At 41.3% G+C, this 13,416-nt stretch overlaps 1 protein-coding gene across 11 annotated transcripts in view; it reads right to left on the bottom strand.

Moving 5' to 3' along the window:
- The window catches only part of kmt2c (lysine (K)-specific methyltransferase 2C), an 87,306-nt gene that overhangs the window by 15,975 nt on the left and 57,915 nt on the right, over window positions 1–13,416 (bottom strand). For 6 of the 11 annotated variants that reach the window (XM_015372507.1, XM_015372509.1, XM_015372510.1 and 3 more), the window contains 14 exons: window positions 12,974–13,066; window positions 12,667–12,714; window positions 11,785–11,925; window positions 10,502–10,534; window positions 9,397–9,543; window positions 9,164–9,305; window positions 8,829–9,064; window positions 8,217–8,290; window positions 5,751–5,948; window positions 3,535–5,520; window positions 2,133–2,446; window positions 474–2,059; window positions 277–388; window positions 71–137 (listed from right to left, as the gene is read on the bottom strand). In XM_015372507.1, coding sequence (XP_015227993.1) covers window positions 71–137; window positions 277–388; window positions 474–2,059; window positions 2,133–2,446; window positions 3,535–5,520; window positions 5,751–5,948; window positions 8,217–8,290; window positions 8,829–9,064; window positions 9,164–9,305; window positions 9,397–9,543; window positions 10,502–10,534; window positions 11,785–11,925; window positions 12,667–12,714; window positions 12,974–13,066 — 5,177 coding nt within the window. The remainder of the gene's footprint in view (window positions 1–70; window positions 138–276; window positions 389–473; window positions 2,060–2,132; window positions 2,447–3,534; window positions 5,521–5,750; window positions 5,949–8,216; window positions 8,291–8,828; window positions 9,065–9,163; window positions 9,306–9,396; window positions 9,544–10,501; window positions 10,535–11,784; window positions 11,926–12,666; window positions 12,715–12,973; window positions 13,067–13,416) is intronic. The other 5 variants (XM_015372515.1, XM_015372511.1, XM_015372513.1 and 2 more) reach the window with 5 other exon arrangements.

Genomic DNA, 13,416 nt, shown 5'->3' with positions numbered 1-13,416 from the left:
AAAAGATTAAAGACATTATTACACAGTTATCTAAAACATTTGACAATTTCATTAAAAAGCTGTTAGTTACCGGTCCAACAACTTGTGGAGGGATTGGTGTGCTTTCAGGACAAGGTGGAGCGGGACCTGGTGGAAATCTGGGAAGCAGAAAGATTACCACAAAAAGTTTGTTAACGTTCTTATTTATGGTGCAGGAGAATTAAGTGTTATTTGGTATAAAGAACCAATAATTATTTAACTATGAATATTCCTGGTGTGGCACTAAAAAGTCTTCACCTGTTCATCACCATCGGAGCCATCCCCATGTTGTTCTGGACCATGACTTTGTTGATACCTTTTAAGGCAACCATCTTGGCCTTCATAATGGGGTCGGTGATTGCATCAAAATCTGTCAAACACAAACAAAACACGGTCAGACAGAAATCACTTTACTCAACATGGAATCTCAGAGCGGGTCGGCCAGCGGAGCCTACCAATGTTAGGGAAGAAGGCGTCACTGGAACGCTGGCGAATCATAGCTTGCATCTGACGCTGCTGCTGTTGCTCTTGCCTTTCCTGGTCAAGGAGGTCCTGCAGCAGGAGAGGCTGCTCCTCCAGCAGAAGAGGACGCTGTTGCTGGCTGTGCTGACCCAGATTCTGGTTTAATGCCGTCTGCTGGGCTTGACTCAGGCCAGTCTGGTCTACAGCTGCAGTAAGTCCAACCTGTTGGTCTGCTCCAAAGCCAGAAGCAGACAGCTGCTCTGCAGCGCCTGTGTCAGCTATTGTTTGACTCACTGTAAGTACAGAGGTATGCTGATTATCACTGTCCGGGTTCTGCTGGGCCATAGGGTTACCTCCCTGACTGACGGACTCCATGATAGGATTTAATGACTGCTCCTCAGGCTGCTGTTTAATGAGTAGACTAGAAAGGACTGGAGTGGAATCGGACAGCATTCCCTGCTGGTTTGAGGGGTTTTCAGCTAGTTGTTGATCTCCCACTTCAGGTGGCCCCTGACAGTCTTTGACCTCCGTCTTAATTTCCTGATCTAGTGCCAAAGAATCAGAGCTGTGACTCCCAGGGACTTCCGGCTTAAGCTCAGATGTGGAATGCTCCCCTGTGGACTCTGACTTTGACAGGGCAGATGCTGCGCTGGATGAGGGCTCGGTTTCAGAGCTTGCACTTTTAGGAATGTCTGCTGCTTCGGGGTTATCCTCCATGGGATCACTGAGATCCAGCTCTTCATTGAACAAGTCTTTCTTGATATCATCCAAGTCAGGGTCTGTGTAAGCAATAATGTCAAATTTACCAGATGTCAGAAAGTCGTCTAGGTGTAGGTCGTTCGTCTCGAGATCCAGGTCTTTGCTGTCCTCTGGATCCAAGTTTAGGTTTTCCAAATCAGCATCAACCAGATCCTTCACCTCCACATCCTCAAGATCTTTGACAGCAGAGTCTTCTGCATCGAGTTTCTCCTCCACTGCTTCACTGCTGGCCATAGAACCAGCCTCCGACTGCCCAGCAGGGGGCGTAGTGAGGATGATGGATGAGGTCATGTTTTGGGTCTCATTTGAAGCAGGTTGGCTCATTGATCTCATTAGAGGAGCTTGTTTGATGGGACTCATTCCTGGCATCTGAGTTTGCTGATGAAGATTGTCCAAACTGGCAGACAGGTGTAAGTGGCCAGTCTGACCAGTAAGAGGGTCCACCATTTTAGGGCCCTGATTCAAAGCGAACCTGGAGTCATGTGGTCCAGGAAAGCTTGGGAGCCTCTGACCATGCAGGTTTGGATCCATGTTGCCTCCTTGCATGGCAGCAGGTGGAAACGGCATGCGTGGCCTGTTTTCTGCAGCTCTGTGCCGTAGCTCGATGAAATGCTGACCCATGATGTTGTGCTGCTGCATCGGCACACTGCGTGGTGGGTAGTGATGAGGCATTCCCATAGGGTTTCCTCCCATGCCTTTTGCCATCTCAGCAGGCATGGTCATCCTCATCTGTGGAGGGACGTCCTGCATAGGGTGCTCTCCTCTAAGGAAGAACTCTTGAGGGCCATGAGGTCCTAAAGCTCCAGGTGGAAATCCAAACCTGTGGAAGAAAGGACATTGTAAGCTTTGCATCACATTCGGCACATTTTAAAAATGATATCTGTAAATCAAACCTTGGTCCCTGATGCCTAAAATTAGGATCTCCAGGATGTGGTGCCCGCTGGATTTGCCCATCATTAGGAAAGCAGACTCTCTGATCCCCTGGAAAGTTTCCAGGAAACCTTATTGGCCCTCTCATGGGTCCTTGTCCAGGATATGGTGGAGGCGGCCGGTTGAACATTTCACCCTGTTGACCAGGACCCTCGTGGGGCCAGGGTCGTGGTGTTCCTGGGGTTATGTTGGCAGCAGGATCCTGAGGGCCCCTTTCCTGTCTGTTGGCAGTCCTCTGTTGCTGCTGTTTGAGGATTAGCTCTCTGATTCGTTGTCGCTATAGAGCAGATAAAAATAAATATGATTATTAGGATATCTAATTTTTAAAGGATTTTTTTATGCTTATATTACATTATCATAATTATTATTCTTATTTATTCTTGGAATCCAAACCAAGTCTTCATCTTCAACATTTATTCAGACAAGAAAAAATCAATTCTAATGTGGCAAGCCTAACAATTGCTTCGAGATAAAAGATTATTATTTTATTCACTTTCTACTAGCTAGAAGTTCATATCAAAAATAAAAATAAACTTTTTTTCGGGACAGTGGCACAGGATGTAGAGGTTTGTCCTAGTGTCACAGCTAGCCTGGAGCTACAATATAGGGTACTGCACTAAGCACAGCATCTTGAGGTTACTACCTCTACATAACAACTATTACAAAACAACTGGCGTTAGCAAGAGCCGCCAGAAGGAGGCATTTCTTGTCCTACTATAACAAGAGTAAAAAAACTAAACTAAACTGGGATTTAACTTGAAGAAAAAGAGAGCAAGATGGAGCTTTTTTAGCTACAGAAACTCTGGCTTGGTTTGCAGTTACCACATTTTATGATAAAAAATAAAAAAAAGACCTCATGCCCACTGTTAGGCATGGTTGAAGTTAAGTGATGGTATGGGTATTTTTGTTATCCGAAGACCAAGGAAATGTTGTTATAAGGCATAGCATCTATTATGGTTCTCTATGGAAGAAAGAATGAACATGCGTGAAAGAGACCTACTGAATCATGCTCTGACTTGTGAAATGTTTTGCAATTTTATTACCACATATGCTTTACAAAGTATTAAAAGAAAAATTACCAAATGGAAATGTTGAATACATGTTTTAAAATGACACATTTTTTAATACGTTGAGAAGATGCAATTAAGATTTCTATACTAACTCATTATCTCCATACATAGCTATTTATGAGGAAACCTTAAGAGCTGCATGGTCAAAATGAAAACGAGCAAAAAAGATGAAGAGTCAGCCTATTTACCCTGATAATTGTAAATAAGACAACTGTACAACACTAAGAGCAGATGTTCTATGTAGGAAATAAAGGGACCAAAGGACCATTCCTGGATGGGTTCAGCTTTGGGGTACCTGTTTTAGTCTCTCCTCTGTCTCAGCCAAAACAGCACCTGCAGCTTCAGAAGAAGGAGCAGGCATCTGTGGGTTGTTTGGCATTTGTGTGGGATCTTGAGGGCCCAATCCATTGTTCCCCACTGTTGTAGGATCCTTCATTTCCATTTTCTCTCCTGGCTGCGGACAAGGTGCCATAGATGCTTGGTCAAAAGGGTCGTGGCCAGGGGTCTGACTGGGTCTAGTCGAAGGCGACTGGCTAAAGCCGTCTTCTGAAACTCCGGGGTGTTTTGGTGTAAGAGAGTCTGGATGAGGGAAGTGGTCTTGAAGCCTGGTTTGAGGTGGTGAGAACGGGTCTCCTGGTCTCACCATAAGCCTGTTATGCACATCAGGACCTGGTCTTGGGGTCCCTGGAGGTTGGGCATAAGGGTCATTAACCATTGTTCTGTGTGTCCCTGGCTGTGAAAACATGTCATTGCTCCCTGTTCTAGATGGCCCAGGTGGACTAGTGAATGGCTCTACTGGACCCCTTTGGGTCCCTGGTGACTTAGAGAATCTTTCCCCCAAAGAGGGTCTAGGAGTACCAGGTGGATGGCCAAAAGGATCTATTGAGTGGGAAGGGGATATCCTTTGTCCAACGTGGGGCTTATGAGCAAACTGGTTTATCCCACTGGGACGAGGAGTTGCAGGAGCGGATGAGTAGGGGTCCGAAGATGGATTAGGAGAGCCTGACTGACCATAGTCGTCATGTGGACGTGGTGTACCCGGCGGTCGAGCATAAGGTTCAAAAAATGGCCGAGATTGAATACCATGTTCATTAAGGGATCGCTGGTTTCCTGGGGACTGGGAAAACGGGTCAGGACCTGGTTTATTGGGACCAGAGGGGTGGGCAAAGGGGTCGTACGTAAAACGATCTGGCCTGGGAGTGGACGGTGCGTGCGCATAAGGATTTCTAGACATCTGAGGAACTGGTCCTGATTGAGGAAAAGGGTGCCCTTGAGGGTGATGCTGGCCCATTCTAGGTGGACTGGTGAAGCTCTCATTTGTTGATGGTCTTGGGGTGTGCGGAGGATGTGCATACGGGTCATTTGGCTGATTTTGGGAATATCTGTCCGTGGGATGTTGTCCTTGTCGGCTGAAGGTATCCTGAGCTTGAGGAGGGGGCATTGGTGTTTTAAATAGGGGAACAGAGCCAGACTCATTACTTCCAGGTATGGGGGCCATTAGCGGCCTGGAGTATGGGTCAGACAAAATCATTCTGTTCTGAGCAATGCGCTGATAGGCTTCATTTCTGATCATGGGCCTCGAATATGGGTCTCTGCCAGGAGAACCCATTGGAGATCTTCCTTGAGCTGCTTGACTACCCCTAGGTGGGCCCATGGGCTTCAGGAAAGGATCCATTTCTCCTGTTGGTCTTGGTGTGTCAGGAGGTTTGGCATAAGGGTCACTGGACACTGATGTTGGAGAACCAAAAGATTCATGAGCTGGAGAAGGTCTTCCTCGGTCCTGCTGTTCCATCAAAGAGGTGGGCGACTTTCCAGACTCCACAGACATTCTACGGCATGCATTTGGTCCAAGAGGTGGTGGTCTTGGGGTCCCAACCATTTTGGCATATGGATCCCATGGAGAAGATGGTCCTGAACCGGAGGAACCTGGTGAAAATACTTGTGGAGACTGAGGCTGAGACGATGGACCAGATGGAGGGGGAGGGGGTGGTCGGACAAAAACATCTTCTGAAGGACAAGATGTAGGAGTTGCTTGCATCTGTGGCCTTGCAAAGGTTTCTTTTGAGTTAAACTGCTGTATTGGGGAGGAGCTGCCATTACTGGGCTGAGAGGCTGGACTCTGGTTACCACTGTTTGAACCATCTCCCTCAGACTGGCTGGTTGTCTGCTGTTGATGTTGCTGTTGTTGCTGCTGTTGTTGCTGCAGTTGCTCATTTTTAACTTGCTCTAATTTCTGAGTGGCTTCGATCTTGGCCTGTTGTTTGCTCTTCTGTCTCATTTGCTGTCAAGACAAAACACAAAGAGATAGACAGAGATTAGATATCAACAAAGAAGAAAAATCTATTCTCATGCCAAGAATGAACTGGACCTACTAACCACCAATGTCATCACGGTTAATGCGAAGGATAGTGCAGATGTTTAGGAAGCGTTAATAAACGACCACTTCTTAGCTGTCTCTATATAAAGTGGACCTGGCGCTGCATTCTCTGACTTCATTGCATACACTCTTACCTGTCTAAACTTCCACTCTTGTTCATGCTCTGACTCTTTTGGTTTCAAAGGGTCTTTAAACAGGAGATCTGTGTCTAGTGGTATGTTGGGATCAAACACCTCAGGGGGATGTTGCTGTGGATGATGCCTCTTCACCGTCTCATTCGACATCTGGACTTTGTTGATGCGCAGGGCTGCTCGGTTATCTCTTGCCTTTTGCTAAACAGCAAAATGAATAACAATGACACAGAACACAGGAGTCATTTAGGTATTTCATATCCAACTCTGAATTAAATCTATGATGGATATGTTTCAATTTCTAAAAGTGGGCATTTGTGCATCTTAAACCAAAGTTTACAGCACAATCAAATAGTAACTTTAGATACATTATGTCTAACATTACTGTTGTAAAGAGTGACTTTTTCTTTGGATGAAGAAACATTGCTTCATATTCATGCTGCCAAAGGGCTTTAAACAAACCAGAGCCATTTTTTTTTATAGCAATAGTTAATCTTTTTAACACTTCACAATGCAGACATACATTTCTGCAGTATGGTGAGGCTTGATAAATGTGTGTGTGTGCCCCTGTCTATTCATAGATATTGGTTTTGACTACAGTATTTTCCGGGATATAGAACACACCTCACTATAAGCCGCGGCCACAAATTGTTTTAAAAAAAATTTTACATATTAAACTAGTACATATCATAAGTCGTAAGAGTTTCGTAAGAGGTTCTACTGAAAGACGGGGATTCAACAGCCCTTTATTTCAGCTCTGCAGGAGTTGAGCTCAGTCTCTTCATTGGTTCGGCAGCTTTAATACGGCAAATAAATGTCAAAATGTGTGAATTCAGAACATTTGTTCTCCACCGTGCCTCCTGCTAGCATGTTTTTGTGCTAAATGAAAATTAGCCCCCTATTCTTTCATTTCCAAATTTGACTTCTCCCTCTGGTAATAAGGAAAAATCCACAGAAAAGTCGCACCTTTTTATAAGCTGCATGGTTCGAAGCGTGGGAAAAAATAGTGGCTTATAGTCCGGAAAATATGTTTTTTATGGACTTTACACTAACAGCTGCACAATATATCCTTTGCAATATGTTCTCCAACAAATTGAAAAGGAATTCTGAGACAGGTTTTATTAGCAGCCACTTCAATTCACTTTGCATGCCAATAATCTATTTAACTCGTAGGCTGAACGTCATACATGGAGCATAGTGACCAAGATATTAAAGGTGGCAAAGGCATGGAGGATGCAGCATTTCTTGCAATGACCGAGGCATACATGTGTTTGCCGGCTTGTTAGCGCATTCAGCAGCCACGCATTGAGACCACATGAAGTGCATGCATTGTGTTCACTCCATGTGTTACCCATTGTTAATGTCTTGTTTGAGTTGTTGATAAATGTTTCTTATTTCTTTAATTTAAAAACCTTTTGTTATCTCTGTCATTTTGCTCATGTAAATGGAGGAAGAGAAACCAATATCTGCCTGGAGAATCATCCCCACGAAAAAAACAAAAAAAAAAACACACAAAGAACAAAAAAAGGCAGTATCAGGAATCTGTTGAGCTGTCAAAATAGACAGTAGCGTCCTTAAAGGAACCGTTTTTGGTCGAGTTTAGGAGAAATGTCTGCGGTTCTCACAGTTATAGCAAATAAGAGAGCAGAAAAGGTAAACGTTCTATTTCTGATCATATATTTTCAAAAAGGACCATTTGCAATTTCACAGAATACCAAGAAACAACAGCTCTCAGGATGTCATTGTTTTTTAATATTCAGTTGTAAAACGACCGCTCATGACTAATTAGCATCATATTTAATGTTGCAAAATCAATGTGAATGAATGATCCAACCCTCAGCCATAATCTTCCGGCACTGCCACAGATTATGGAAGGGGGCGGGACTTCAGGCATTAAAAGCCAGTGTCCTCTATGTTTGAAATAAGAGTCTGGTTTACACACCTGGCTAAAATTAATAGTTTGTTAGACCTATGCACAATCTGATGGATTCAACCATGTAGATCAGCTGTTAGTGCATAGTCACATGTAAAATATGCAGGATAGTGGCTGTAAAGGACTTGATCTAAACGTCCTCAGAAGATTATAGAAATGTACACCAAACCCACCGTTATCAAGGTTATGGTTAGTCTGAAATAAATGGTGAATATAGCAAATAACTATAATAGCAGGTTAAAGTAGAACAATCAGATAAAATTAATTAAAACATATTATAAAAATGTATAAATGCTGAAACTTTGGGGTTTATTTCCTAAGGTAAGCATCTAAAAGGTTTATGAGGTTTAAAGTCTCAGCAAAACCAGATGCTTAATAGCTGTTCAACAAAGATTCTAGTATGATGGAAAAATGTATGTATGAACATCACAACTAGAAATATCTAGCACTGTAGTATCCTTTCAGGTGTTAGCCTGTGTTATACAGTAAACTTTCAAAAAGCAAGAGGCTAGATACGAGTGTCTGAGGGATCTTACCACATATGGGGCCCTGTCCTGTGAGCTAGCTTTCCTCCAAAGTTTAGCAATTTGCTTAACTCTTGTAGACCAATCTGTTGGAAGAACAGAACATATCATTATCTCCTGGGCAGGTTTACATTGTGGAATTTCAATGACAGCTCAATGAAAAGAAAGCTGAGACGTACATAAAAATTATAAGAAAAAAATAATGAATTTGGATGCAAAAACAATAGGGTTCATTATTAAATGTAAGCGTTAAAGCAAACTAGGGCTGCAACTAGTGATTGTTTTGCAAATTGATCAATCTATTGATTACTTTTTCCATGAATCAATAAATAATTGGACGGCAAAAGGGTCCTTAAAGATAATTTTTAATGAAATTGAACCAGGGGAAACTAAAATTTTCCACTTGAGGAGTTTTTTTTTTATCTTAACTGCAAAGTGTTTATATATTTATTTATAATTTTAAGATAAGTACTGCTGTCGATCTGTCAGCTAAAGGCATTTTTTACAGCCTCTTTACTCAATTTAACCATTAATCGATTACTAAATCAGTTGAAGATTATTTCAATAATCGATTAATCACAATTAATCCGATTAACTATTTGAGCCCTAAAGCCAACTACTAACCCGGGTATTCTTCTTTAAGGGTGGGGAAATTGATATTTGTATAGAGGACAGGTGCGACAGTGGCGAGCTCCCCAAGCGTCTCCTCCTTCTCCCACTTGAGTGTGCTCCTTTGGGCGTTAGACATGGCTTCAGTTTCCCCATCAGGTAGAGATCCAGGAGGTGCAGGGCCTGGGCCGTGGGTAGAAGGTTGCCATGGACCCACCGCCTCTCTGGCCATCTGATTAAATTTTTGATCCCTGTTACAAAAGAAATAACAGCTCAGAAAATGCAATTGTTTTTTCAGGGAGAACAAAATAAGATCTTCAGAGTTGTATTGGGGGTAAACAGCCGACTACCTTGGATTGTCATTGAAAGGCATACGGTTCAGTGGGGGGAAATTTTCTGGGATACAAGGTCCTGTAGCAGGATTAGCAGGGAATCGTGGGTTTGGTCCCCTCATACCGTTGATCATTGGCATCCTTGGAAACATCGGGTTTCCTACATCATGCACAAGATACACGGATGAATCATAGAATTACGAAAGCTTCTGAAACATTTGCCGGTAGTACAAAGTGACTGCCTAATGTACCTGCATTAGGATGAGGCATACCCGTACCAGGTGTGGCAGGAAGGGGCCCTGGGACCTGGGGATGAGGCACCTGTGGTGGAGGTGGTTGGCTTGTGCTTGGGCTAAGGACTGCAGTGAAGAGATCTTCCACATCCTTACCCTCCAGCTCTGTATGTCCCAAACACATTGCAAAGCACAAAAGTAATATATCTGATATATAATTAAGCAACATTTACTGTCTATTATTCAAGCTCATTACCTCTTTGTGTCTGAGAAATAATCTATCAGAAATAAATTAAAGCAACACTGTGTAAGTTTTAGCCACTAGGGGAGCTAGACCTGTAACTTCCAGGTTTAGCTCCCCTGAAAGCAACTGGTTGCACTGCACTGTCACAAAATGAATCGGTCTGCCTCTGGCTTAGAATCTGATAGGAGGCCAATTTGAACCAGCAGACTGAGACGTCAATGAGTTCCTTGTAAAGAGAAGGCCACATTCACCACTCTTAAATGAATCCTACTGTACATCAGAGAACCAAAAATATGTATTACAGGTAAGTGTTATATGTTTTTAGCTCATGCGTTTAAGTGGAGTCAGACTACCTTAAAGTGGCACTCTGGATCACATTACCGGTAGTTATTCACTGATCCAACCCTCTACGTCATATGGACCTAAAAAATCATTTAATCTCTTCCAAACGTCAAAATTAGAGATGCACCGATCTGATAGTTGGATCGCATCTCGACTCCGATATTGACTACCGGTAATTAGCTGGATCGAATATTGATGATTTGTTATCCAGTGCGCTTCACATTGAACTATTATTCTCTTCTTTTTGCTGCTTATTTGTTAATAAATTATACGAAGCACATTTATATCTGCTTTAATTTGTTACCTTTTTTAGCAATGTGTATGTAAATTCTAAAACTTTCACTCACATGGGAAGATATATGGTTCTTTCATTTGGATCGGTGTCAGATACCAGTTGATACGCTCAGCCGAAGTATCAGAGCGGTCAGAAAAAGTGCCTCTCTAGTCAAACGTTACACAGTGTTGCTCTAACAATGGTTCACTATTAATTTCTAGGCTCTAATAAAACAAGCAAAACTGAACAAAACATATACCAACCTGGAATTTTGTAAAATTTGCTGAGAATTGATTCTGAAAGACACAAAACCAAAAATAGTGTTAATAAATTTATACTGAAAACATAGGGAGCTGTACTTTCAAAAAGGCAACTTTCAATTAAAAACAAAAAGGAAAATATTTAGGATTAAAAATAAAATAAGAAAGAAACTTTAGTAAGGTTTATAAAAATCAGTGCGCTGCAGCAATTTATTCTGTATTTTTTGCTTTTAAAATCCTTTCATAGCTCAAACCACTAGAGGCAGTCCACTACTTTTATTTTCCACACTACAGGAACTCAGGATGACTGTAGTTCATATATTACATTTACAGGCTCCTTTTATGGCCCTGCTCATTTTCTCAAACCAGTGTTAGTGGTATCACTTTATGGGTGAGATAGAAACCATTATGACTGGTGAGTGACCAGCATTGGCCCGTTTCCAGGTCAACTTGCCCCGACTACTTTCTGGCTGGTCTGCAACAAAAAACTAATTTCTTTCCTTGATTACTGAATGTAGTGTAGCTTGTGCTTCCTGTTTGTGCTTTCAGAACAACCAGGTGACACGTTTACTAGGGTCAAAATAACTGATACATCAAAAAGATGGAATCATTCAAAGCTACTTATTTGCTCATAAACTGACCCATTCACATCGGCCTCAAAGGTACGTCGTTCCCTAAACTAATACTGTCAGTGTTATCTAGACATTTTGGTTCTATATTTTAGTCAAGGAGTCCTGAAAGTGAAATTAACAATGAAAATGCCCAATATTTAAACCAATATGCCCAGAAATTATCTACTAAAAGAAATTATAAGTAAATAATTCATTGTATATCGTCGTTAAAATATATTCAATGATTTTTCTTCAGTAAAACCAAAACGTTTGTCAGAATGTCCAAACTTTATGCTTTATGAAAAATAGAGATTGGAAATTCAAAAATAACTTCTGATTGCTTCAGTTCTCTGCTATTTTATAGGGAAATCATGTGGATTGAATTAATCTAGTTTTTAGACTAATTTTCTACCAAGGTTCCTCAATGTTTCATTTTTTTATGTTTGGATTTAAGAAAAGGACAAAAGAAAGGAATAATCTATCATGAAGCTTCACAGCTCTTTAAATAAGGAGGAGCTTGTCCAACAATAATGTAAAAAAAAAATCTGCCCATATTAACTTGAATCTTCAAGATTTCTTGGTTTGAGAAAAATCCTTAATTCAAGAGCCAAACTGATTATTAGTTGGATGTGGAAGGTTTCTGTCTGATGATCAGTCCTGTCTTTTGACACTGACCATCAGTGACCATCTTGTCTAGCTCTGGGCTAAGAATGCCGTCCAGGGGTTCCTCTGGTATTGTTCGAGGTGTCCTTCGGCCAGTCTGTGACGAAGGCGCTACTGGGGAGCCATCTGCAAGAGACCCGATGTCCAGTCCAGCTGTGGAAACACAGACGTGCAAAGAAAGTCTTACCACAAAGCAAAACTAAATAAGTCCTTAAATGTAGCTCTTAAATGAGTGAATATGTGAGGACTTATAAGTCTAAACAGCCATTGGAAATAATTTAAAACTCTTTTAAAAACTCGAGCTCAGATTTCGTAATAATATTTATACATTTCAAGAGATGAAAAATAGCTTTAAAATCAAAATGGCAGAAAAATATTTAACAGAACTGGTATAGCAATATACATGTATGCTCTAAGGAGCATTTAAGATTAGAGCTGGTTAGAATTTCCAGACAATGATGTCCCTCCCCCCCCCCAAAAAAAAATTACAGAAGAATGACCACAGAGCTTAATGTCATGAAGTCAAAGGCATGAAAAGCCTTTTGCTGCATTGAGACACTGAAAGGAGACTTTCCAAGGCCCTGCAATTCCTATAATGCTCTTTTCTGAAGGCCAAAATGTTCCTGTCAGTTTCAAGAAATCTTCTTCCAGGCAGATATGAGTTCATGAGAGGATATTCAAAGGCTCACGATCACAAAGAGTGGCACACCAAAATAATTTGGATAAATACTAAAGGTGTTAGACAGGTACTAAGGAGTTCATGGGTGTTATTGCAATCTGAAATGACTGAGAGAAAAAACTAGTTATGAGGTAGCTGTAGTGCTTAAGCATGCAGACACACACACTGCAGGAGGAATAGACTAAAGCAGGAACTGAAGGCCAAAGCACCCTTACCAAAAGGAGGAGGTGAGCTGTCAACCTTGAAGGGGCAAAAATCAAGACCTACAAGAACCCAAACCAAGTCAAATAAAATGGTGAAGACAGAACAAGCGAAACAAAAGAGAGAAAAACAAAAAACAAAAGTGAACATTTAAAAAAAAAAAATGCTTTTTTTCTTTTAAAAATGAGGCATTAAAGAAAATCACTAAGGTGGAGAAAACAAAAAATAAAATAAACATGTTCTCTGGGTATATTTCTGTATCAGGGATAGTAGAGGATTTGAGTTAGTTCACTGTTGCTGCCTGTGAGATTTTTGACGCACCAGAGTCACTGCTTGGCTTTCCCAGCACTCCCAAGATGTCTGCACCACTGTTCAGAACATCAGCTAGATCAACTAACGGTTCCTCTGTCGTCTCTGTAGATGAAGGAATAGAAATAAAAGAAAAAAAGGAAAACAAAAGCGTCATAAATAATAAATGATGATGAACTGACATGGTGGATTTTGAGTCGCTTTTTTGAATTTCACATGCAGAAATTGTTGATTAAACCCTGAATGAAACTAGATGAATATATTTGACTGACATGGACAGTAATGCAATATAAAATGCAACACAAAATGAAGACGGATAACTGAACTCTCCCCTACTGGTGTTGACAATTTAGTTAAATTGATGAAAATAAAGTCAGAATCTTTGAAAATCAGCCTGGATATACTCAAAAGGCCAGAAGATGCTGGGCTCTATTTGACACATGAAGAAATAAATT

The sequence above is a fragment of the Cyprinodon variegatus genome, unplaced genomic scaffold (genome assembly GCF_000732505.1).
Source record: "Cyprinodon variegatus isolate N-32 unplaced genomic scaffold, C_variegatus-1.0 Scaffold73, whole genome shotgun sequence".
Lineage (NCBI taxonomy): Eukaryota > Metazoa > Chordata > Actinopteri > Cyprinodontiformes > Cyprinodontidae > Cyprinodon > Cyprinodon variegatus.
The sequence above is the reverse complement of the archived record's forward strand: the minus strand, read 5'-3'. Positions and strand labels throughout refer to the sequence as shown.